General features: G+C 51.6%; 2 protein-coding genes across 3 annotated transcripts in view; one reads left to right on the top strand and one right to left on the bottom strand.

Moving 5' to 3' along the window:
• The window catches only part of LOC143658493 (uncharacterized), a 63848-nt gene extending 44985 nt beyond the window's left edge, over positions 1-18863 (top strand). Inside the window, exons 1-4 of one of the 2 annotated variants that reach the window (XM_077130526.1) lie at positions 13864-13957; positions 15267-15393; positions 15748-15855; positions 16707-18863. In XM_077130526.1, coding sequence (XP_076986641.1) covers positions 13925-13957; positions 15267-15393; positions 15748-15855; positions 16707-18175 — 1737 coding nt within the window. In that variant the 5' untranslated portion in view covers positions 13864-13924 and the 3' untranslated portion in view covers positions 18176-18863. Of the gene's footprint in view, positions 1-13863; positions 13958-15266; positions 15394-15747; positions 15856-16706 lie in introns of those variants that run through there. The other variant, XM_077130527.1, reaches the window with a different exon arrangement.
• Positions 2381-10975, bottom strand: LOC143658492 (uncharacterized). Its single transcript, XM_077130525.1, has 4 exons — positions 10447-10975; positions 8391-8517; positions 7732-7851; positions 2381-7107 (listed from the first exon to the last, which is right to left on the bottom strand). The coding sequence occupies exons 1-4, from the start codon at positions 10459-10461 to the stop codon at positions 5441-5443; spliced, it is 1929 nt and encodes a 642-aa protein (XP_076986640.1). The 5' UTR covers positions 10462-10975; the 3' UTR covers positions 2381-5440.
• Positions 18864-21937: the final 3074 nt, after the last annotated feature.

Raw genomic sequence — 21937 nt, 5'->3', positions numbered from 1 at the left:
CCCGTCTAGCAATACTGAATGAGGATTAAAGAACATGGCTTTTCTGGGGTACACAACAGATTCAATTGACATAGAAGGATATTCAGTGTTCATGGTTGAAAGACTAAATATTTTTAAGATACCAATTCTACCCTAAGCAATTTACGGAACTAATACCATCACATTCAAAATTCAACTGTCTTTTTTGCAGAGATGGAAAAGCCAATCATCAAATTTTTATGGAAGGATAAGGGTCCCCAAATAGCCAAAGCCATCTTGAAAAATGGAGAATGAAGTTGTAGGACTCACTGTTGCTGATTTTAAAACTTATTACAAATGTGCAGTGGTCAAAACAGCATAGTACTAGCACAAGGACATACAGACCAATGGAATCAAATTGAGAATTCACAAATAAACCTTCACATTTGTGATCAACTTGATTTTTTACAGTGGTGCCAATTCACTCAATGGGGGAAAGAACATTCTTTTCAACAAATGGTGCTGAGAAAACAGAATATCCATACGAAGAATATAACGGTGGATTCCTATCTCACACCCAATACAAAAATTAACTCAAAATGAATCAAATAAGAACCAAAACTATAAGATTCCTAGAAGAGAAAATACAGAAGCATCTTTAGGACCTTATATTGAAAATGGTTTGTAAGACTTTACACTAAAAGCATAAGCTACAACAAAAAATAGATGAGCTGGACTTCACCAAAATTATAAACTTTTGTGCATCATGAAAGTAAAAAGACAAACTTCAGAATGGAGAAAATATTTGTAAACCACATATCCAGTAGTGTTTAATATCCAGAATATATAAAAGTGCTGGTTTGAATCTGTTATGTATCCTAGAAAAGTCATGTTCTTTTAATCCAGTCTTGTGGGGGCAGACCTATTGTTAGGTGGGACCTATTGATTAGGTTGCTTCTATGGAGATATTACCTGCCCATTCAAGGTAAGTCTTAATCCCCTTCCTTTGAGGAAGAGACATTTTGGAGAGCAGTCAGAGCTGGGAGAAACTAAGATAGTAATGCTCTGGGAGAACCAAGCAAAGACCCACAGAAGCCCAGAGACATTTTGGAGAGAAAGACCAGCAGATTTTGCCATGTGCCTTCCCATGTGACAGAGGAATCCCCAGATGTCATTGGCCTTTCTTCAGTGAAGGTATTCTCTTGCTGATGCCTTAATTTGGACATTTTCATGGTCTTAAAACTTAAACTTGTAGCTTAATAAATCCCCATTGTTAAAAGCCAACCCATTTCTGGTATATTGCATTTTGGCAGCTTTAGTAAATCAAAACAATAAGGAAATGCTACAACTCAGTAAAAAGATAAATCACCCAATTTAAAAATGTACAAAAGACCTAAGTAGACATTTCCTCAAAGAAGCACATGAAAAGATGCTCAGCATCATTAGCCATAAGGGAAATGCAAATCAAAACCACACCCACTAGAATGGCTTCTATTAAAATATTTGTGCATCAAGTGTTGGAGTAGATGTGGAGAAATAGGAACACTCATTTTTGGAGGGAATGTAAAATGGTGCCACTGTGAAAACAGTTTGGCAGTACTTTAGAAAGCTAAGTATAGAATTACCACGTGACTTGGCAAACCCACTTTAAATATATAACCAAAAGAATTAGAAGCAAGGACTTGGACAGGTATTTGCACACCAGTGTTCATAGCAGCATTATTCAAAATGTTCAAAAGATGGATGCATCCTGAGTATCCATCAACAAATTTAATGGATAAATTAAATATAGTCTATACATACAATGTGTACAAATGAACATATTATCACCTATGAAAGGAATGAAGTTCTGATACATGCAACATTATGGATGAATCTTGAAGACATGTTCAGTGAAATAAGCCAGACACAAAAGGACAAATATTGTATGATCTCATTGATATGAAATAAGTAATTTGAATGAGCAAATTCAGTGAGTCAGAAACTAGAATACAAGTTACCAGGGGCCAGGATGAGGGTAGAGAATGGGGAGCTCATGCTTAATTGGTATCGAGTTTCTCTTTGGGCTGATGGAAAAGTTTTGGTAATAGTTGGTAGTTATAGTGTCATAACCTTGTGAGTATAACTGAACTTACTGAATTATATACGTGAATGTGGCTATTAATTTTTAGGGAAAATTTTAGGTTGTATATGTTACTTGTATAAAAATAAAATTTAAAAACCATAGGACTAGAGAAATGAGACAAAATAAAGTCTCAGTGAACTGAGAGATTTCAGAGTCAAGAGGTTATCCTGGAAGTTGTTCTTTAGCATTTTATAGATATCTCTTTTTAGTTTATAATGTATTGGAATGGCTAGAGGGAAGTACCTGAAACTGTTTAAGTGTGTCCCAGTAGCCTTGGTCTTTGAAGAGGAGTGTATAACTGTAGCTTTTGAGAAAATCTTGGGTCTGATGTTCCTTTTATCCAGGTTATGGACAGATGAGTTTAAAAAAAAAAAAGAGGGGGGAGGTAAAAAATAAATAGGTTGGATAAGGAGTAAAATAAATCAGGTAGATTGAAATACTGTTGGTCAATGAGAGGGAGTGGTAAGGGGTATGGGATGTATGAATTCCTTTTTTTGTTTGTTTCTTTTTCTGGAATGATGCAAATGTTCTAAAAATGATCATGGTGAAAAATACACAACTATGTGATATGGTGAGCCAATGATTATATAATATGGTTGGACTGTATGTGTGTGGAGATTTCTCAGTAATTTTTTTAAATACAATAAAAAGCCATATAGGACTGTACAACACAAAGAGTGAACCTAATATAAACAATGGAGTCTAGTTAGTAGTACAATTACATTGTTAATAATGTAATGTTACATTACATTATTAACGAGTTAATAATGACATGTGAGGGGAGTATTTGGTGACTCTTTATTTTCTGCATGATTTTCTGTAAATTTACAACATCTCTAATAAAATTATTCAGGAAAAAAAAGGAGTAAGTAGACTTAGTTTCTTTCCTTAAGTGTAGCAAGAGGGGTTCAGGTCTGATATGAAGGAAGCTTCCTAAGAAGGAATGTACTTCCACCCTCCCCAAGAAAGCATCAGTTGTGACAATGAGAGTGTGACATGGGCTTAAGCACAAGTCCTCTAGAGTGGCCAGTCAGTAAATGTTTTCTGAGCTCTTACCATGTGCTAGACCCTCTGCTGGGACATAGCATATATACAGACAAGAGGTGATGTAACAGGCATGGACTTTACCTATAGGTTCTATCTAATGGAGAAAAACCAAGATTTAATGTGTAAACAGAGAAATAACTTCAAATAGTACTTACAGCTCTGAAGGAAATGAAATAGAAATGACAGAATGTGATGAATGTGTTATTTCAGATTGGTGACCATAAGACCTCTCTGGGGAAGTGACTCTGGGAAGAGTATCCCAGGGAACTTCAGTGCAGCAGCTCTGGGCAGGAATAAGCCTGACATGAGTAACCCGGTCGTGACAGGTCCTATAAAATGGAATAAGGTGTGTGCATTTTATCATGAGCAGTGTTTGAAGCTGTAGAGCAGGTTCACTGTCTCAAGGGAGGTCTGGGGTGAGTAGTAAAACTAGGGCTGAGGCTGAATTCAGTTTTCTGATGCTAGTGTCAGAAGTTGCAGGAAAAGGCAACTGAGAAAGGAGTCAGCTTCAACACTATCATCAACCTGTTTGCTGCTGCTCTTTGATGCTCCAGAGCCTGGATAACTCTTACCCCTATCCATGGAGATGGTGGAAAATTCTGGGCTAGGCTCCAGAGAACTCTGCTTTGATGCCCTGCATACCCAATAGGTGATGGGATGGCTAATATTGTGGATACCACTACAGATCGAGAACTCCCTCATGATCCTAGGTGGCATAAACCATACTCTAAGTAGCTTCCACAAAAATCATATTTATTGGTGCATGGAACCAAAAAGTCCATAAGGCAATTAGCTGCAGGCACAAATGGATCTGGGCTCAAATGATGTCAATAGGGCTGTCTCTGGCTAGTTCATAGGCAGACCTCTCCAACGAGTCAAGACAGATAGCAGCAGCCCCAATTCACAGATGCTCAGAGCCTTGAGGGCTTTGCTTGGATGTTCAGGCACCAACAGGAAAACACACACACACACACACACACACACACACACACAGCAGGCTGGCTGCCTTGCATGAAGCCCTTTGGGGGAACCAGAAGGCAGGTTTAGGGTAAAGACTTCATCAATGGGATGAGGGTCATTTTGTAAGGTCTATGCATAGCTGACCATTCAGGGTACAACGGATTGGGCTCTGGTGATGAACACTACCCATTCATTTGGAGGCCTGAGCCCCATGTGACTCAGCTGGACTTTAACTCTGATCCCAAGGAGCTCTTCTATGTTGACAGGAAACAGTTATTACACCCAGTATGGGAGGGCGTGAGCAGGCTGGAGGTCCCCAGATATCTCATGATAGTGGGAAGAACTTGATACCCATGCAGACTTGTAACTTGGAGGTTCAAACACTCAAAACCACTAGGTCTTTCCTTGGTATGTTCTGACATCACCAGGAAAACATGTAGGTCTCAGGTTTACTGCTGAGCACAGAAGGGAGAGCAGAATATAGTTAGAAGATTTGTTACCCATGCACTGGCAGCAGTGTCAGGAGGCCTAATTATAGCTAACAACATGGGTATGAGGAAGTGAGCTCTTGATCCATGTCCACACTTTGCTAGGAGGCTGGACTCTAACTCTCACCCCAAGGCCTTCTACATGTTTGTAGGAGACAATTATTACACCAGGAAGGGAGGGCTGAGGGCCCCCTGATACCTTGAGATGCTGGGGAGAACTTAGGCAGACCTGGCACATATTCAGCTCCACAATGGATGGAGCTGCCAGGATTAAAGATGGCTATAAGCCATATTACCCTGGAGCAGTTGCAAGGCAGGTAGTTCCGGGGTCTGGTGATTTGGAAGCTGACAAAGTCATTGCAGATATCATCTGTATTCCCAACAATGTCCATGAAGAAGGGAAACCTCCAAAAGTCCTCAGCAGACTCCAGTTCAGATCCTCATGAACAGAACTAGGTCAGGGAAACACCTAAAACATTGAAGTGGGGGAGTGTTGGGGAAAATAGGTCACTGTAAAGGACTAATATCACTTGTGGTTCCTTCAAGAGAATGGGAAAGAGAGCCTGTAGGTCTGCCTTTCCTGAATATGTTGAGGTAAAAGTTGTATACTGTGGAGACCATTCAGCTGGCAAAAATGAGATGGCGATTACCACTGGCAGTGACATAATCTGACAAGAGACTTAGGTTAAGAAGTTCCATGTAGCTTGTGAAAGCTTTCCACATACCTAATACTTTGCACCAAGTTTGGACTGATGGCTTCCTTGCAAAGTTTCTTCCTCTCGTAGAACTTTTCTCAGGAGTGAGTCCTTTTATGGTGAACAAGGAGAAAGCTACAGCTAACTGCTTACCCACAGTCATTACACTAAGGCCTTTCTCTGATGTGACGTTTCTGGTGAATGAAATGGAAGGTTTTCTTATGATCTCTACATTTATAAGGCTCTTTTCCAGTGTGAACTATTTGGTGCTTAGAAAGGCTAGAGGTGTAGCGGAAAGCTTTTCCACATTTGTTGCACTCATAAGGCCTTTCTCTAGTGTGAACTCTCTGGTGCTGACTCAGGTTGGAGCTTTCAGTGAAGGCTTTCCCACACTGGCCACACTCATAAGGCCTTTTTCCAGTGTGAACTTTCCGGTGCTTAGCAAGGTTAGAGCTATAGCCAAAGGCTTTCCCACATTCACCACACTCATAAGGCCTTTCTCTAGTGTGAACTTTCTGATGCTGAATGAGAGTGGAGCTCTGACTGAAGGCTTTCCCACATTCTAAGCATTCGTAAGGCTTTTCTCCAGTATGAATTCGCTGGTGTGAAATAAAGTTGGAAGGGCAACTGAAGGCTTTCCCACATAGGTTGCATTTATAAGGTCTTTCTCCTGTATGAACCCTTTGATGCAGGACAAGTTTGGAGGTTTGGCGGAAGACTTTCCCACATTCATTGCACTTATAAGGCTTTTCTGTGTTGTGAACTTTCTGGTGCCGAACAAGATGGGAATTGTTAATGAAAGCTTTCCCACATTCACTGCACTCATAAGGCCTTTCTCCAGTATGTATTTTCTGGTGCTCAATGAAGTTGGAGGCAAAGCCAAAGACTCTTCGGCACTGTCTACACTCATAAGGCCTTTCTGTATTGTGAACTTTTTGGTGCCGGACAACATGGAAGTTGCGAGTAAAGGCTTTTCCACACTGACCACACTCATAAGGTCTTTCTCCAGAGTGAATTCTCTGGTGCTGCACAAGTGAGTGCTTACGAGTGAAGGCTTTGCCACACTCACTGCATTCATAATGCATTTTTCCACTGTGAACTTTCTGATGCGTCCTTACTTTAGAAAAGTGACTGTAGGCCTTCCTACAGTCCTTAGTTACATGGGATGTTTCTCCAGTGTGAAACGTTTGGTGATAAACAAGGGTTGATTCTTCCTTGAAGGCATTTCTGCCTGTTGGATTTCTGGTGGATATCTCTTCAGAGTGAGTTAGCAGATGGTTAAGAAGAGAGAAAGCCTTCAGGAAGGCTTTCCCACAGTCACTGCACTTGAAGGGCTTCTGTCCAGCATGGTTTCCTTGCTGCTGCCCAAAACTGGAGCTGCATGGGAAGGTCTCCTCGTATTTGGTGCCACTGCATGATTTCCTCTCACTGTGGGTGGACTGGTGCTGGAAGAGGTCATGGCTGCTTGGGATATCCTTCCCACCCTCTTTGCATGTGAAAGGCTTCTCTGACAAATGCACATGGCAACTCTTTGCAAACACAGCCCCATCCTTGTCCCATCTGAAGGGTTTCTCTTCACTCTGCTTCTTCTGGTGCTGGTGAAAGTTTGCAATGATCCAGAAGCCTTTCCCACATGCCCCACATGTGTACAGTTTCTTTCCAGGGTCTATTCCCAGGTGCTTAGCCACATGCAAAATGTCTTTCAGGATCAGGCTACACATGTCACAGGTGTTAGCCTTTTGGTTGAGAGGGCCTGCCTCAAGGGTCTCAAATTGGAATACTCTTCTAGAAACACTCTGTTTAGAAAGGTCCTCCTCCACTCCACGCCAACAACCTGAAAGCAGAGAGTTGCTGGTAAAGCGTATGTAGACTTTGTTCACAATGTCTGACACATTCAGGAATGGGTCTGTGGGTGAGGAAGGGTCAGCACTATAAGATTGAGCTAAGGCAGGCCACAGAATAAGGGAGGCTCCACCATATATAAAAACACAGGGATGGGGTAGGGGTTGCAGGCTAGTAGGAGATGCAGGGACTACAATTAATTCCTCAGTTTTCAATAGGACCGAACACAGGCAGGCCCCAGGAAATCTGACAGGAAAGGGGATCAGAACCTGGAATAGAACAGTGCATACAAGCCCAGAAAAACCCAATTGCAACTGGGTAACTGGTACTCAGAGTCCAGATGAGGATATGTGCAGATCTTATAACCCATTAAATTTAGCCAGTGTGGGACAACCCAGCAAAGGAAGTGAAGAAGGGGAAAGGGTAAGACAAGGTAAGAAAACTAGAGTCAAGGGCTGGAAGTAAGAGAAGTGGCAAGAAGGCAGAGTAAGGAAGAAACAGTGGGAGTAAGGTATGGATACTCGTACAGCAACAGAACACCAGTGGACAGAGCATAGGTTTATGCCCTGAGGTGAGCCTAGCCCTGATGTTCCCCTCTTCCCCAAGACCCACTCACCAAGGCCATGTTCCCTCCAGGCCTCTCCTGTGGCTAGTGACACATTCACCTTGTTGAGTACCCAGAGCTCTTTACCTTGCTTCAGTTGGGCAACCATACAGGATTTGGAAGACACAAATCCTAGGGGAAAAGACCAGACAGGAGACAGGTGAAAGGCTGACCCCATCTCAGGGTAACCCACCCCATGACAAACCAAAGGGAGCTTGTGTCATCCCTGCACTGAGAAATAAAACAGTGTTAACAAAATAAGCCTCTGAGGAATGTCTTGCACAAACAGCACAACACTACACACAAGCAGTGACCATGCTGGTGTTGGAGTTCCCAGCACAAGCTGGGAAACGTCTGATAGAAAAAGATGAACAAACCTGGGGCACAGAAGTGCCATCCATATGGACAGAATCACACAACAAGATTGAGACTACTAATTCCCGATCCCTTCCCCACAAGGTTTCAGGCAAGAGGTGCTGGGACTTCTAAGGGTTGAAGCAGCTGATGCTTGTGGCCCAGCTCCGTACACACAGCAGCTACTCCAGAGAACCAGAGAAGGAAGCAGTACCCATGTTCCAGCTGTGGGAAAGGTAGAGCTGCTCCATAGCTCTGGGAAAAGAGAAAGGACAGAGCCTAGAACAGAAGGATGAAAATGAGTGTGAGGACCTTACCCAGTGAGGTCACAAGTGCAAAGATCTCCAGCATCACATCGCGGTACAGGCATTTCTGTGCCTCATCAAGGAGACCCCATTCTTCCTGGGAGAAGTACACGGCTATATCCTCAAAGGTCACCTGGCCCTGCCATGATGGGAACAATTAAGTTAGACCAATGGGCAAAAGAAAAATGGACTAAAAAGAATACACAGATGAACCCATCCAGGCCCTCAGCCTGTGACCTAGGATCTCACCACTTCTATGGCAGTCAGCATCTTCCTCCGTGACCCCCAGACCACTCACACCCTCTATCACTCCATTCTCAGCTCAGCCTCCTCCCCAAACTCCCAGTGCCACTGGGCTTTACTCTCCTCATGTCCCTTTATTCACTGTATCCAACCCAAAGCAATAACAGGCAGATGGACATCATCCAAGCTCTGGTTCTGGCATGTAGGCCCTACTCTTTCCTGCCAGCCAGTGCCTCTGGAGTCCCCCAGATTGTGCCTCTTGGAAATAATGAAAGATTCCCTTAGATCTCCAGTACCAGGACTCTGGGCACACTGATTCACACTGCCTCTCCTCTTTGGACCATTCCCTGACTCAAAAAATTAGCATCTCCTGGGCCACCCCACATGCCATTCTGCAAATGGTGTCCAGAGTCTGGTGGTTTGGTGAGAGCAACCAGGATCCCACCCTGCCCCAGACCTCTCCAAATTCCAACTGTCAGGAGTGACACCCACCTTTTCTTCCAAAATTTGCCATCTGGCACTGTTCCCAGCTTCATCTACAGCCACCCAGATCCACGCAGTGATCTCCAATACCCCCAGGCCTCTCTGCCTTCCACTTGTTACCACAGTATTCCTCTTTCCTCCTGATGCACATTCAAACTCAAGCCCCACTGCCTTCCACTCCAGGCCTGGGACTCTCCCAGCTGATCCTATCAGCCACTGAGTTAATCTGCCAACCTGACTGAAATTTCTAGGCACCACAGAGAACAGCTAAGAAAGGCCAGTAAGCCTGTAGAGGGGTGAATAAGCACCAGCACTGGCCCCCTGTCAACCTACCTTCATCCCCAGTATATCTCAGCCTCCATCCCAGGGAGCCTTAGCCACCTGCCAGACCCTCTTATTCCCACACAACCTTCCCTCATGCTCCTCCTCTTCATCTGACTCTGACATCCACCATACCTGCCCAGTGCCTTGGCCAGCCACACAGTCCTTGGTTACCCCTACCGGCATCTATCTCAACAACCTAAAGATGTCCCCTCCTAAATCTAAACCAGAACTCCACCTCAGTCACCAATGGGTTCTCTCTGACCTGAATCCTCAGCAGAGCTCCATCTGTGGGCCCTCGGGATATCTCAAACAACATGGACAGAACCCATCGCCAGGTGACACCTCCATCTTCTAACTACAGAGGCCAAAAACTTGAGGATACCTCTGCTTCTGCCCCTTTTTTTCTCTCACTGGCCACACTGTAAAATCTCGGTCCTCCTTACAAAACAGTCCCAGAATCCAACCATACTCCTGCCTACACAGCCACCACTCTATCCTAGCCACTGTCACCACTCACCTGATCTATTAAAGCAGCATCCTTATTGGCCTTCCTTCCTTTTCCTTTCATCCATACCCCCAAGTCTGTTCTCCACTCTGCAGCCAAGGGAAGCCTGTTAAGACTGTCATGTCAGTTCACCTCCCTCCTCTGTTCCAAACTTTCCATGGCTCCCACCATCCTCAAAATAGAAGCTCAGTTCCTCAGGCTGCCATTTCAAGGTTGGAATCCCACCCCACCCCCAAGAAAGGACATCTGTGGTTCCTTGAACACTCAACCAGCCTTGCCTCCAAGCATGTGCACATGCTGGTTCGTCTGCCTCTGTACACCTCCTCCCACTAGATTCCAGAAATGGGAACTCTTCCCCATAACTTCTGGTTGAGACTCCAGGGCCTTAGTAGCAAGGGCAGGTTGGTGATGAGACAGAAGAGTCCCGGGGCACAATCTTCCCCTATATTGGCCTGTTAGATCAAGGTGGACGGGAGTCCGAGGGAGTGAGGTCCTGATGCACTCGCCACTCACCTGCACCGAGTCCATCACCGTCGCTGTCGCCAGCGGAGCCTTTGGGCGGAGCGGAGCCAAGCGAAGCAGGAGACCAGGTGGATTCCCGGTCTCAGTTCAACCCGCAGACCTCCAGCGGATGCTAACTGTCGCACTCCGGGCCTCAGCCTCCACGTGTACACGACGCTGACTGCCCAAGGATGCCTCCTCCTCCGAGGGCTGCGGGGACCAAGCGCGGGTGCGCAAAGCCCCGGAGTGCGCGCAGTCCCTGCAGACCTGGCAGGGCACCCACGTTACAAGGGCCACGGCTTGTACGAAAGCGCGGACATGGGTTCCGTCCTCCTCACTGTCCTTCAGGGCTCGGATCCGAAGAACTGCCAGGGAGCGACTCCGGCCCAGCATCCGTATCCAACGCCCTGGTCCCCAAGGGCAGTGTAGAACAACCCATCAAGAGCAAATTGAACGTCTGCGACGGCGACGCCGGAAGTCCCGCCCTGCCGTCGTGGGCGGTCATTGGCCCAGAGCCCACGGCCCACCCGAAGACTTCTGGGTAATGCAGTTTCCGCCCTGCATGGGCCTTGCGAAGGGCTCCCTTTCCATGGCAACGGCCCAGCTGCAACGCGAAGGGCCCTGGGAAATGGTGTACGGTGGGGGCGCGGCTTACCTCTTCTTAAAGGGGCCGCGCCAGCTTTCCCTTTTTAGCTGTCCTGAGCGCCGGCCAGGGTCCTGCGGGAGGGTTTCACCTCTCTGACGTGAATCTAATATAATACCCCCTTCGCGAGGCTTTTGTTTAGTCACGTTAAACGTTCTCCAATTCAGTGGTTCCCAAGCGGTGGTCGTCCCCCAGCGGTGTCAGGACCCCCAGAGGCCTCGCGATGAGGCCGGCTCCTGCCCCGCTCCGACTCCAGCCAAGGCTCTGCGCCCTGACCAGCCGAGTCCAGGGGGGCTGGTGCCGTTCAGGTTTGGCGCTGTGGCTCTAATACAAATTCCAGTGACTAGGGAAAATCCCGCCTTCCTCGTGGTGACATGAAACCTGCTTAGCGCAGGGGTGGGCACATAGTGCTAAATACATAAGAGGTGTCACCATCATCATCATCAAACAGCCTCATCCCAAGGCTCTCAAATGCACCGTTTCGTGACGGCAAGCGTTCCAACCCAGCTCTTGAAGTGTTTGAGGAGGTGCAGCCTTAACACCAAAGAACACGTCTGGCACAAAGTTACACGTGAGTTTTATTAGGATTTACAAACAAGAGCAGATGTTCCCTGGTGGGGGCCATACAGAAAACGGAAGTCAGTGTTAAGGCGGGGGCTCTGAGGAGGCACCTTATAAGAGTTCAGGACAAGGACGTTGCATAGAGTGTGAGAACAGAGTTTCTGCAGGGTCTCATGACCCAGGGGTTTGGAGATTTGTCACCAAACATATCAGGGGAGAGGAGTTTTAACGCTTTACAAGGTAAATGGTTTACGATACCATCTGTACATTCTTCTCCCTGAGGAGGTTTGGTGACCTTCTATTGTCCTGGTGTAAGCAAGATCAGGATTTAAGGGATGATTTTGACTACTGAAGCATTATATAGCTCTTCCTTTTGCTTTTTGAGATATTGGGGTGGACAGAGGGGAATACCTGAAAGTCCTAGACTGTAATTAAGCTGTCTGGATATTTGAAATGATTATAAAAGCCCTTATCTTGTGCCTTTGTGACTGTAAGAGCTGTCATGCCCTTTATCTGGTCATTTTCTTGTAGAGCAAAGGCCTTAATGCTAATGAAGTCAGTCATTAGCTAGTCTCAGCCCCTTCATTTGTAAATCATATCCACTAGGCTCTGCTATTGAAAGATAATTGACTCCGTTTTAACTGACACCTGTAGTACTGAAATGATAGCTCTGCCTCCCTTCAATTCTGTGGAAAATTAAAGTCAATAAAAATAGGAAAAAACTTGATACATCTTGCATTAGGATTCTCTAGAGAAATAGAACCAACAGGAGAGATTTGTAAATATGAGATTTATAAAGGTGCCTTGCAATCGTGGATATGGAAGAGTCCAAAATCTGCAGGACAGGCTGTGAAGCTGGCGGCTCCGATGAAGGGTCGGGACAAACTCCACAGAAGAGGCCCGCTGTGAGTCTCTCTTCTCTCTTAAAAGCCTTCAACTGATCGGATTCTCTCTTTGTTGGAGGAACGCCTTAGTTGAGCGTGCATGTAATCAGCCACAGATGCAATCAACTGGCTGATTTAATCCACCAGCCTTCCGGTTTATCATCAGCCATGAGATATCCTTGCAGCTATGATCAGGGGCTAGTGCTTGCCTGACAAGACAACTGGGCATCATCACTTGGCCAAGTTGACACCCGAACCTGAGCCATCAGACATCTTAATTCCACCTTTCCTTACAACAGCCCTATATGGACAATACCATTTTCGTCCCATTTTATACATGAGGACAGTCAAAAGACCCTGAAGTGACCACCACTAAATGGAGCACAGAAAACATTTTGTTCTCCACCAGCAGTAGGGTCAGTATGCATTGAGACTGCCTTGCCTTGCGGTTTTCTATGTCGCAGACTCTTAAGTTGGTTCCGATAAAATAATAATGATAAATAGAATAAACAAGCAATAACATGATCACGTAGTGCAAGATAAAAACTAGATGGCATAAGGAAATACATGTACTGGGAAAATACATTCAGCACGGTCGTTCGGCAAGGGAAACGGGTGAAAAATTTATTACACCACCTTGCAGGGCAGTGAGGCACAAAGAAGTCAGAGGCGCGCCCTGGGCGCACAGCCAGCGGAGGCTGCGCAGTCTCCGCGCACGGCGACCTCCCATCGTGTCTTCTGCTCTGCGCTCCTTTCTGGGATCGCCTCCTGGAGCCTCAGGAGTCTCGGTTTTCCCAGGCTCGGGTCACGCGCGGGACCCACGGAAGTCTGGGAGCGGCCTTGAGACTCCATTTCCCAGCGCCTCCCGCGGTGACGCGTGGTCGTTGCCATGGAGATCGGGAAGCGGGCCGCGCGCCCGCCGGAAGGCAGGACGGGAACTACACTACCCAGGAATCTCTGCTCCTTGGTCCGCAGAGTCCGCTGGGCCAATGAGGGCAACGGTGGGGGCGGGTCTTCCGGCGTGCGGGGCTGTCACTTCGCCGCCCCGCTCCCGGCCACACCGGCGAGAGAAGCCCGAGCGCGGTCACCCGAGCCGGCTTCTGCGACGCTCGAGGGCTCTGAGGCGAGATCAGCTGGCACCGAGCGCGGACGACCTGCCTATCGCCCATGCGCGCGCCGTGACGCGGGCGAGCGGCCCCGCCCCCCAGCCTCGGTTTCCCCGGGGGTCGTCGGGCCGCGCCACGTGCTCTCCGAGGCCTCCGCAGCCGCCCCGCGCGCGCTGCGCGTCTGACCGACACGGGCCCGGAAGCAGGGAGCTTCCCGCGCAGGGTGCGGCCCGGGAGCCGAGGTGTCAGGCCCAGGTCTCCCGCCCATCCCGGCCCCGCTTCGTCCACCGGTTCCGATGGCGGCGGCGCCGGTGCGAGACCATGCGCGGGTGAGTGAAGGGCGCCCAGAGCACCACTGAGGGAGGGGCTTTCCGTGGATGTGTTTCCTTCCCCTCTGCTGCCCAGGGTCGTGGGGAAGGAGGGGCTTTCGTCCCAGGCCCGGGTGTCCCAACTTCTGGAAGACAAGGGGGTGGGGTCTGGAAGGAAGTTCCAAGGAGAGGGTCGCGCACATGCAGAACCTGGAAGTGAGGCTGAACCTGGGGAGGGTCTCAGCATTGTGTAAGAGAATTCGAAAAGATCCGTATGACTGGAGTAGCAGCATGGAGCGGGGACTTTATTCTGAGGGCGCCGAGCCATGGAGAATTGTGGCACCCTGGGCATGCTTGGAATTAGTCATTTAAAAGTATTCCAGTGGTGCTGAGTGGAGAACAAACTTGGGGCAAAGGTGGTTGACCAGGGAGGAGGCCACTGCAGGAAAGCTGGGATCGATGAAGGCAGCAGAATCTCAGTGGGTCAGTGGAGGTGGAAAGCATTGGGGTTCCCGGTGGATCTGCTTGTACATGTTGTGTAGGGTGTGAGCGGGTGGTGTGAGCGAACGACCGTCCCAAATGTTTCAGCTTGGACACCCGGAAGAATGGAGCTGCCACAGGCAGAATGGGAATTGAGAGGGAAGCAGGTTTTAACAGGAAGATCAAGAGTTAGGGTTGCGACATTTTGAGTGTGCAGTGTCCCAGAGTGGAGGCATCATCTGGGTATAGGTTGCCTGAGACACAGGGTCCTGCTGGTCTGGACTGAATCAGAGTCCCGGTATTGGACGGGGGCCTAACGGGCTTAGGGAGGGGTGAGCCCTTGCAGCTCCAGGCCTGGGAGTCCTTGAGGCAGCTGTGGGGGAGGAGGGGATTTGATCCTGTGCCCCTACCAGTTCTTTCGGCCCACTTCTGTGGGATATGTGGGTAGGGGAGCTTCTTAGACTAGAGGAACAACTCCAAAGCACAAGGCAAGCATCAGCCTGGGAGGGTCCCCGAGATGGGCAGGGGTGTACAGGTGGATCTGACTGGGAAGGTATATGCATGCAAAGGCTGGGGCTGCGCTCAGGGTAGGGGCGAGCAAAAGGCCCGGGGACTCTGGCTGCTTTGTTCTAGGGGCTTCCTCTGACCAGTTTGTCCAACTGTGGCCTGGATAGTGGGGCAGAAGGGGGCCTGGACAAGAGAGGGGAGTGCCATTCCCAGGCAAACCCTGGGGCAGGAGGGCATGCCCCCCAGGGGCAGTGGAGGAGGAGGCCATTGGTACGAGAAGCTGCGTCGTGTGCCTCGTACCCCGCACTCACACCGTGTCCATCTCCCCTACCTGCCATTACAGGGCCTGGTGACGTTTGAGGATGTGGCTGTGTACTTCTCCCAGGAGGAGTGGGGGCTACTCAGCATGGCCCAGAGGGCGCTGTACCGCCGCGTGATGCTAGAGGACTTCGCACTTGTGGCCTCCCTGGGTGAGACCTTGGGTCCTCCGTGGGGGCCTGGGCTGAGGCACCTCTGTGAGCAGCCCTGGCCTGCTGCTGAGGGGCTGCGGGGCAGGGGGTGGGCGTCTGTGACCCAGAGACTGGCATTCTGGTGACTCGGCTCCTCCCTGGCCCAGGGTCCCTGTGCCCAGCCCTGCCCCTTCCTCTGGCTCCTCCACGCACTCGCTGGGCCTCCCTGCGACTCCTTCCCTGTGGTGTGTATTGAGACGTGGCTGCTTTCTGGGTTCTCCTGATTACACAGATGACACAGTCTTCTGCCATCCATAGGGAGGTGGGTTGCCTGCAGTGAGGGCCAGCCCTCACCCACCTCGTCCTCCCCCACAGGGCTGGCCACCTCCCGACCCCATGTGATCACCCAGCTCGAGCATGGTGAGGAGCCCTGGGTGCCCAGCAGGACGGACGCGGCCCCAGCCCCAGTGAGGCCTGGCCCTGGTGAGTGCAGGTTCAGGGCGAGTGAGCTCAGGGCCAGGCTCATGTTTGAGGCCAGGCCAGCAGCCAGTACCTCCTTCCCTTTCCTCTTCCCCAGCCCTCCTGGACATGTGCTCCCCTCCCACCCGGCTCCCTCCTTGGCCTCGCTGCCTTTAAGGGGGAGCTGAGGGCACAGGAGCTGGATTGAGACACAGGGTCACTCCCCAGGCCATGATGGGGCCTGCTGGGAGCTCCGCCTCAGCCCTCCAAGCGCATCTGTGGGGTCATTCCCTCATTCATTCTTTCATTTGTTTGTCAGGTATTTTGGAGCATTTACCACAGCCACAGATGTCCCAGGCACTGGGGGCATGGTCTCAACAAGCAAGCACAGGCATTAGTGTAAACAGGGTTTCTAAGTCAGGTCTATGCAGTGCCGGGCTATGAAGTGTGTAAGGAGTGACAGCTGGGAGCTGTTCCTGGAAGAAGGGAGTGAGCTATGCCAAGGGCATTCAGCAGAGGGAACAGCAAGCACAGAGGCCAGGGTGACGTGTGGCAATGACTGCTGTGGTGGGCGGACCTGGTGCTGCAGCCCTGTCGCTGGTGTCCTGGGGGCTGGTGCCAGGACACATCTGCCCTTCCCCATATTCTGGGTTCCCCTGGGGCTGCTGTCTTGACTGTGGGGTCCCTGATGCCACCTGGGTGCCATGCTTGTCACAGCAGATACTGCCCTCAGCCCTGGCCAGCTAAGAGCCCTGCTTTTCTCCTGATGCTATCACACCAGCTTCCAGGGTCGTCCCCACCCCCACCCCCCACCAGTGTTGCCCTCCCCCTCCTAGCCGGTGTGACCCAGCTAGCTCCCATTTCTCTACTTCCAGGTTCCCAGCATCTGGCAGGGGACAGAACTGTTTCTGGAGAGGTGGCCTTGCTGGAGGCCTTCCCAGAGAGACCCCCTGCGCTGCCTCCCGGGGTGCCCCCTGCTGCCGGTGTGCATATGGCTGCCGGAGGCCTGGAAGGGCCGCAGGGTGCCGCCCCCTCTCCAGAGAGGGAGAGGAAGCCCACGGGGGTGTCTGTCATCTACTGGGAGCGGCTCCTGTCTGGCCCGGGCCGAGGCCGAGGGCAGGGAAACGTCAGCCTGCGGCTCACCTCCCCTCTGGGGGCGTCTGAGGGGGCCCGGCCCAGGCAGAAGGCCCACGTCCCCGCTGTGTGGAGTCATGCGCTCGCGGGCCAGCCCGAGCCTGGGCAGCAGCCGCTGGCGCCAGCAGACGAGACCCTCGGGAGAGCCTTCCCCTGCAGCCCGGGCCTTGGGGCTGTGCGTGCCGAGGGCGCTGAGGGTTCCAGGGCGCTTCCCCCCGGGGCAACTTGGCACGAGCCTCAGGCTCTCCCCGCCGGCCATGCGGCCGGGGACGAGCAGGGCGAGGCAGCCCCCGCGGGTCCGGACCTCCTGCCCGGCGAGAAGCTCTTCGAGTGCAGTGCGTGCCACAAGGTGTTCGTGAAGAGCTCCGACCTCCTCAAGCACCTGCGCACGCACACCGGGGAGCGGCCCTACGAGTGCCCCGAGTGCGGCAAGGCCTTCAGCCAGACGTCGCACCTCACGCAGCACCAGCGCATCCACAGCGGCGAGACGCCCTACGCGTGCCCGGCGTGCGGCAAGGCTTTCCGCCACAGCTCCTCGCTAGTGCGCCACCAGCGCATCCACACGGCCGAGAAGGCGTTCCGCTGCGCCGAGTGCGGCAAGGCTTTCAGCCACGGCTCCAACCTCAGCCAGCACCGCAAGATCCACGCAGGCGGCAGGCCCTACGCTTGCGCGCGCTGTGGCCGCCGCTTCTGCCGCAACTCGCACCTGGTGCAGCACGAGCGCACACACACCGGCGAGAAGCCGTTCTCCTGCGCGCTGTGCGGCGCTGCCTTCAGCCAGGGCTCGTCACTCCTCAAGCACCAGCGCGTGCACACTGGCGAGAAGCCGTTCGCCTGCGCGCAGTGCGGCCGCGCCTTCAGCCACAGCTCCAACCTCACGCAGCACCGGCTGCTGCACACGGGCGAGCGCCCCTTCCGCTGCGCCGACTGCGGCAAGGCCTTCGCCAAGGGCGCCGTGCTGCTCAGCCATCGGCGCATCCACACCGGCGAGAAGCCCTTCGTGTGCACGCAGTGTGGCCGCGCCTTCCGGGAGCGCCCGGGCCTCTTCCATCACCAGCGGACCCACACCGGCGAGAAGCCCGCGCGTCGGTCCCGGGCCAGGGCGCCGCCCAAGACTCCGGCCCCCGCCACTGAGGCTGCGCAGGCAAGGGGTGCGGAGCAGAGCTCCGCCGCAGGCTTGGCCCCGGGCCCGAAGCCCCCCGAGGCCTGACCCCTCCGGACCGAGCCCGTCCTCTGCGGGGCACCACTTGCAGCGTGGAGGCCCCGTCCGTCCTGCATGCTAGCCTGGGACCCCCGGCCCTGGCGCTGACCACATTAGTGGAAGGTGGGGCCAGGGCCTGTGCTTGTGGTTCTCTGCACTGGACAAACAGTCCAGAAGAAGGACTCCTGGGGCCTCAGCAGCGGCCACATCTCTCCCACTCTGCTGTTCCAGGTCAGACTCAGGATCAGCCTTGGCACTCTCACGCCCTGATCGGAGGCGCTGGCGTTGATGCAGGGGAGGTGCTGGAGAGCAGACAGAAACTGGGAGGACTTGCCCCAGTGGGGGACCGCCTCCAGAGACACGCTCCCGACACCCTTCCCCCGGTGAGCCTGGGCACTGAGCCAGGTGGTGGTAGCCCAGTTTGCTTCCTGTGGTCTGCAGCTGCTGTGTCCTAGCTGGGGGGGCCGTAATCTCAGGCAGTGAGTGCTAAGATCGAGAGGGGAGGGGCAAGACTAGGGTTCACAGCTTGGAATGGATATAAGCTGTGATTTTTTGGTGGGCAGTGTTGATGGCTTTGCAGAAATCCAGCTCCAAGGTATGGTCCAGAGTCTAAAGATGCTCCCTTAATAAAGGTTTCTTTATAGCTCTGTGTGGACGATAACGGCCTGACACCAGTTTCACTAGCACAATGCAGACATTAAACCAACATTTGCAGGCCTGCCACTGATATGTGTCATTGTCACAAAGGTTCAGGGGTTCGGCTTCGGGCTAGAGAGGCCCCGGGGCCTGGTCTGCTGCCTACGGAGGGGCTAGGAAGCCTGTGTTCCTTCAGTGGCCATATGGGCCGTGGGGTGGTGGCCCTATCGCCGCCCCTCTCCTGGGAATGAACCATGATTCAGCCCCAGGGCAAGGGAGAGAGTGGTGGGCAGAGAACCGAGGCAGAGCTGCACATTGCTTGGTGCTGATGGAGTGGAGTGTACCTGTGAGGACTGCATAAGGCTGACCCCAGCTCAGTGGTACTCATGACTCATCAGCCCCAAGACTGCAGAACCATCCCTGTCCACAAGGAGCACTCAGCCTGACCCCTACCTGCCAGCCAGGCCAGACCCACCTGCCCCGTGAATCGCAGCCCTTCAAGGAAAGTGGGCCCAGCAGTGGGAGGCACCTGACTCCCCAAGGCTCCGGGAGTCCCTGGCCCACCATCCTGTCTCCCACGCCCTGTCTAAACCTCAGTCTTGCCCACCTCCCACCCCGGTCTGGCCTCCCTCACTGGGCTGGTCCCACCAGCCTCCATCTGCACAGCTGTGAAATCTAGAGGAGCCCCCACCCCTTCTGGGGGCAGAGGCACCTTATAGATCAGAGAGCAGGTCCTAGAGTGAGTCATATGGGAACTTTTCTGTGCCTTGGATGGAAGCTCCTGAAGCCAGGCCTTTGTCCTCAGTCCTCCTTACCCTCTGTCGACATCTGGGCTGGGCTCAGCTGCCCTTTCCTCTCTCCCTACCAGCCACCAACCCCCGAATGTAGAGCTCCTTCCTGTCTCTGCACTTCTGCCTTTGCTGCCCCTTGGCTTACCCAGGTTAAGTCTGTGTCCACTGCCTCAACTCCCAATAGCACCCATGAGCACCCGCCTGCTCTTTCTATCCCACTTGTGCTTCACCTTCATGTCTTGGGTCCTCAGTTGTCCCCCCCATACACACCTACTCTTGTCAGGTTGGGCCCTGACCTGCCAGGGTGGGCCCTCCTTTACCCTGAACAGGCCTTTACTGGGAAAGTGTCCCTGGGCTTTCTGGGTCATGATGGTGGGCTGAACACATGCCTCTCACTCAGCTCAGAAACACCTCTAAAACCACAGAAAAGGGAGTGCTTAAAACACAAGCCCATAAGTTTGAAGATGATGGAGTCAATGGCAATATCATTTTGCAGCTGGAAGCAGGTGGGGGAACTGTCACTGATTTAGAAAAAGCCAAGTACTGAGTTGGCGTTAAGGGGAGTACAGGGAGGTCCCACCAGGCAAAATTCCAGAAGGCTTGTGAACCAGCAGCTCCAGCACCTCAGGAATAGGAGAGGGACTACCAACAAAGAAGACAGGGAGAGCTACTTGAGAAGCAGTTCCATCTCCGGCTCTCTCCCCACCTGGTGGACGTGGAAGATGCATTTCTGAGGAATCTGCATAGTGAAGAGGAGAGATCTCAAGATACTCCTGTTGAGATCCTCCCCCCACCCCCACCCGGGAGAGTTCACCCTGATAACTCCACAGGGAGGCTCAGAGTTAGCAAGTCCCACCCACCCATGGACTCAGCACTTCCCATCCGTGTTTAAGATCACTGCTTTTCACCATAAAGCAAGCAGCCAGGGAGTTCCAGGAATCAGAGGAAGCCAAAACAGACAAATGCAATGTAGGATAGGACAGATAAACCATGGTTCAGCCATTTGATATACAGGTGAAAAAAGGATCCCATCTCATAGTCAGATTTTAATTATGCACTGAGATAAACTAGTTTTAGTCCCCGAAATAAATCAGTCTCTCACCAAAAGTTTGAATGGAAATCTCCATCTTTCTCTTTGCAGGGCTGATGTCCAGAGACATCAGAGACTGTGAGGGATAATCACATGACCGGGGTGCTCCTTTTCTGCCGTTACAGACAATACAACCTTGATCACCTTGGTAATTCTGCAAGTTTAGTTTAGTTTAATTTTAGTTTTTAAATAACTAATGTGTTCTCATTTTGGAAGTCAATCTCCCTAGAGTCAGAGAAGCTCATCTTGGCAAATAAGTGTCTTTTCTTTTCCAAACGCATTTGTCTCTAAGTCTTCCCTTAATTGCAAAGAGCCTGTGTTTCCTACAGTGTCGTATTCACCGAAAATAAGTTAGACTTTAAATGTTTATTAAAAATGTATAAATAGAGAAACAAAAACAAAAAGTAAAGCATCCCAATCTTAACAGGGGCAAATTGAGCGGTAAGATTAACTTTAAACCTTTCCCCATTTTCCAAAGTCAGTGAAACAATGTTGTTTTTACTATTTTGTTTTCTATTACTTACTTATTTCTTATTATTAGGTTTTTGTTTGTTTGTTTGCTTTGCATGGGCAGGCACCAGGAATCAAACCAGAGTCTCCAGCATGGCAAGCGAGAATCCTACCAGTGAACCACCGTTGCACCGTCCCGTTTCCACTATGATTTTGGAATGTCATGTATTTGTTAATGTCCTGAAAGGTCGTGGCCTACGTGAGGGCCAAGGTAGTCGCTGAAGCAGTGCATGGGCGCCCAACCGAGTTCCCTCACATCCATGTGGCACTCCGCGGGGGGGCGAATAAAGAAGCCCAGCGCCTCCTCGCCCTACGCTGGGGCGGAGAACCTCCCGGGGCGACCGAGAAACACCGCGGCCAGGCCGGTCTCCGCAAGCCCGCTCCACCTGCCCCGCGACCCACATGCCCCCGAAGCTGCGCTGCAGCCAGCTCGGGCTGTCGGGAACGCACGGGACGCTTTTCGTTTCCGCGGAAACCGCGGTTGCCAAGGAGACGCTAGGGCGGGGCAGGAGGAGCGCCGGCTCTGATTGGGCAAGCGTCAGACGCGCTTGCCAATCGGCGCCGGGCCCGTCTGGCACGTGCGCAGCGTCCCAAAGCAGCGTCCGGGTCGGTGTTGGTGAGGCCCGGGGCTCGGGGGCGCGGGGAGAGAGCCGCCGGAGAGGGATGGGACTCCCAAACTTTGTGACCTGCAGGCCCCGCGTGCACGCGCCTCTCAAGCACGAGCGGGCTCTAGAAATTCGCGCC

This window comes from Tamandua tetradactyla, chromosome 16, assembly GCF_023851605.1.
Source record: "Tamandua tetradactyla isolate mTamTet1 chromosome 16, mTamTet1.pri, whole genome shotgun sequence".
NCBI classification, from domain to species: domain Eukaryota; kingdom Metazoa; phylum Chordata; class Mammalia; order Pilosa; family Myrmecophagidae; genus Tamandua; species Tamandua tetradactyla.
The sequence above is the reverse complement of the archived record's forward strand: the minus strand, read 5'-3'. Positions and strand labels throughout refer to the sequence as shown.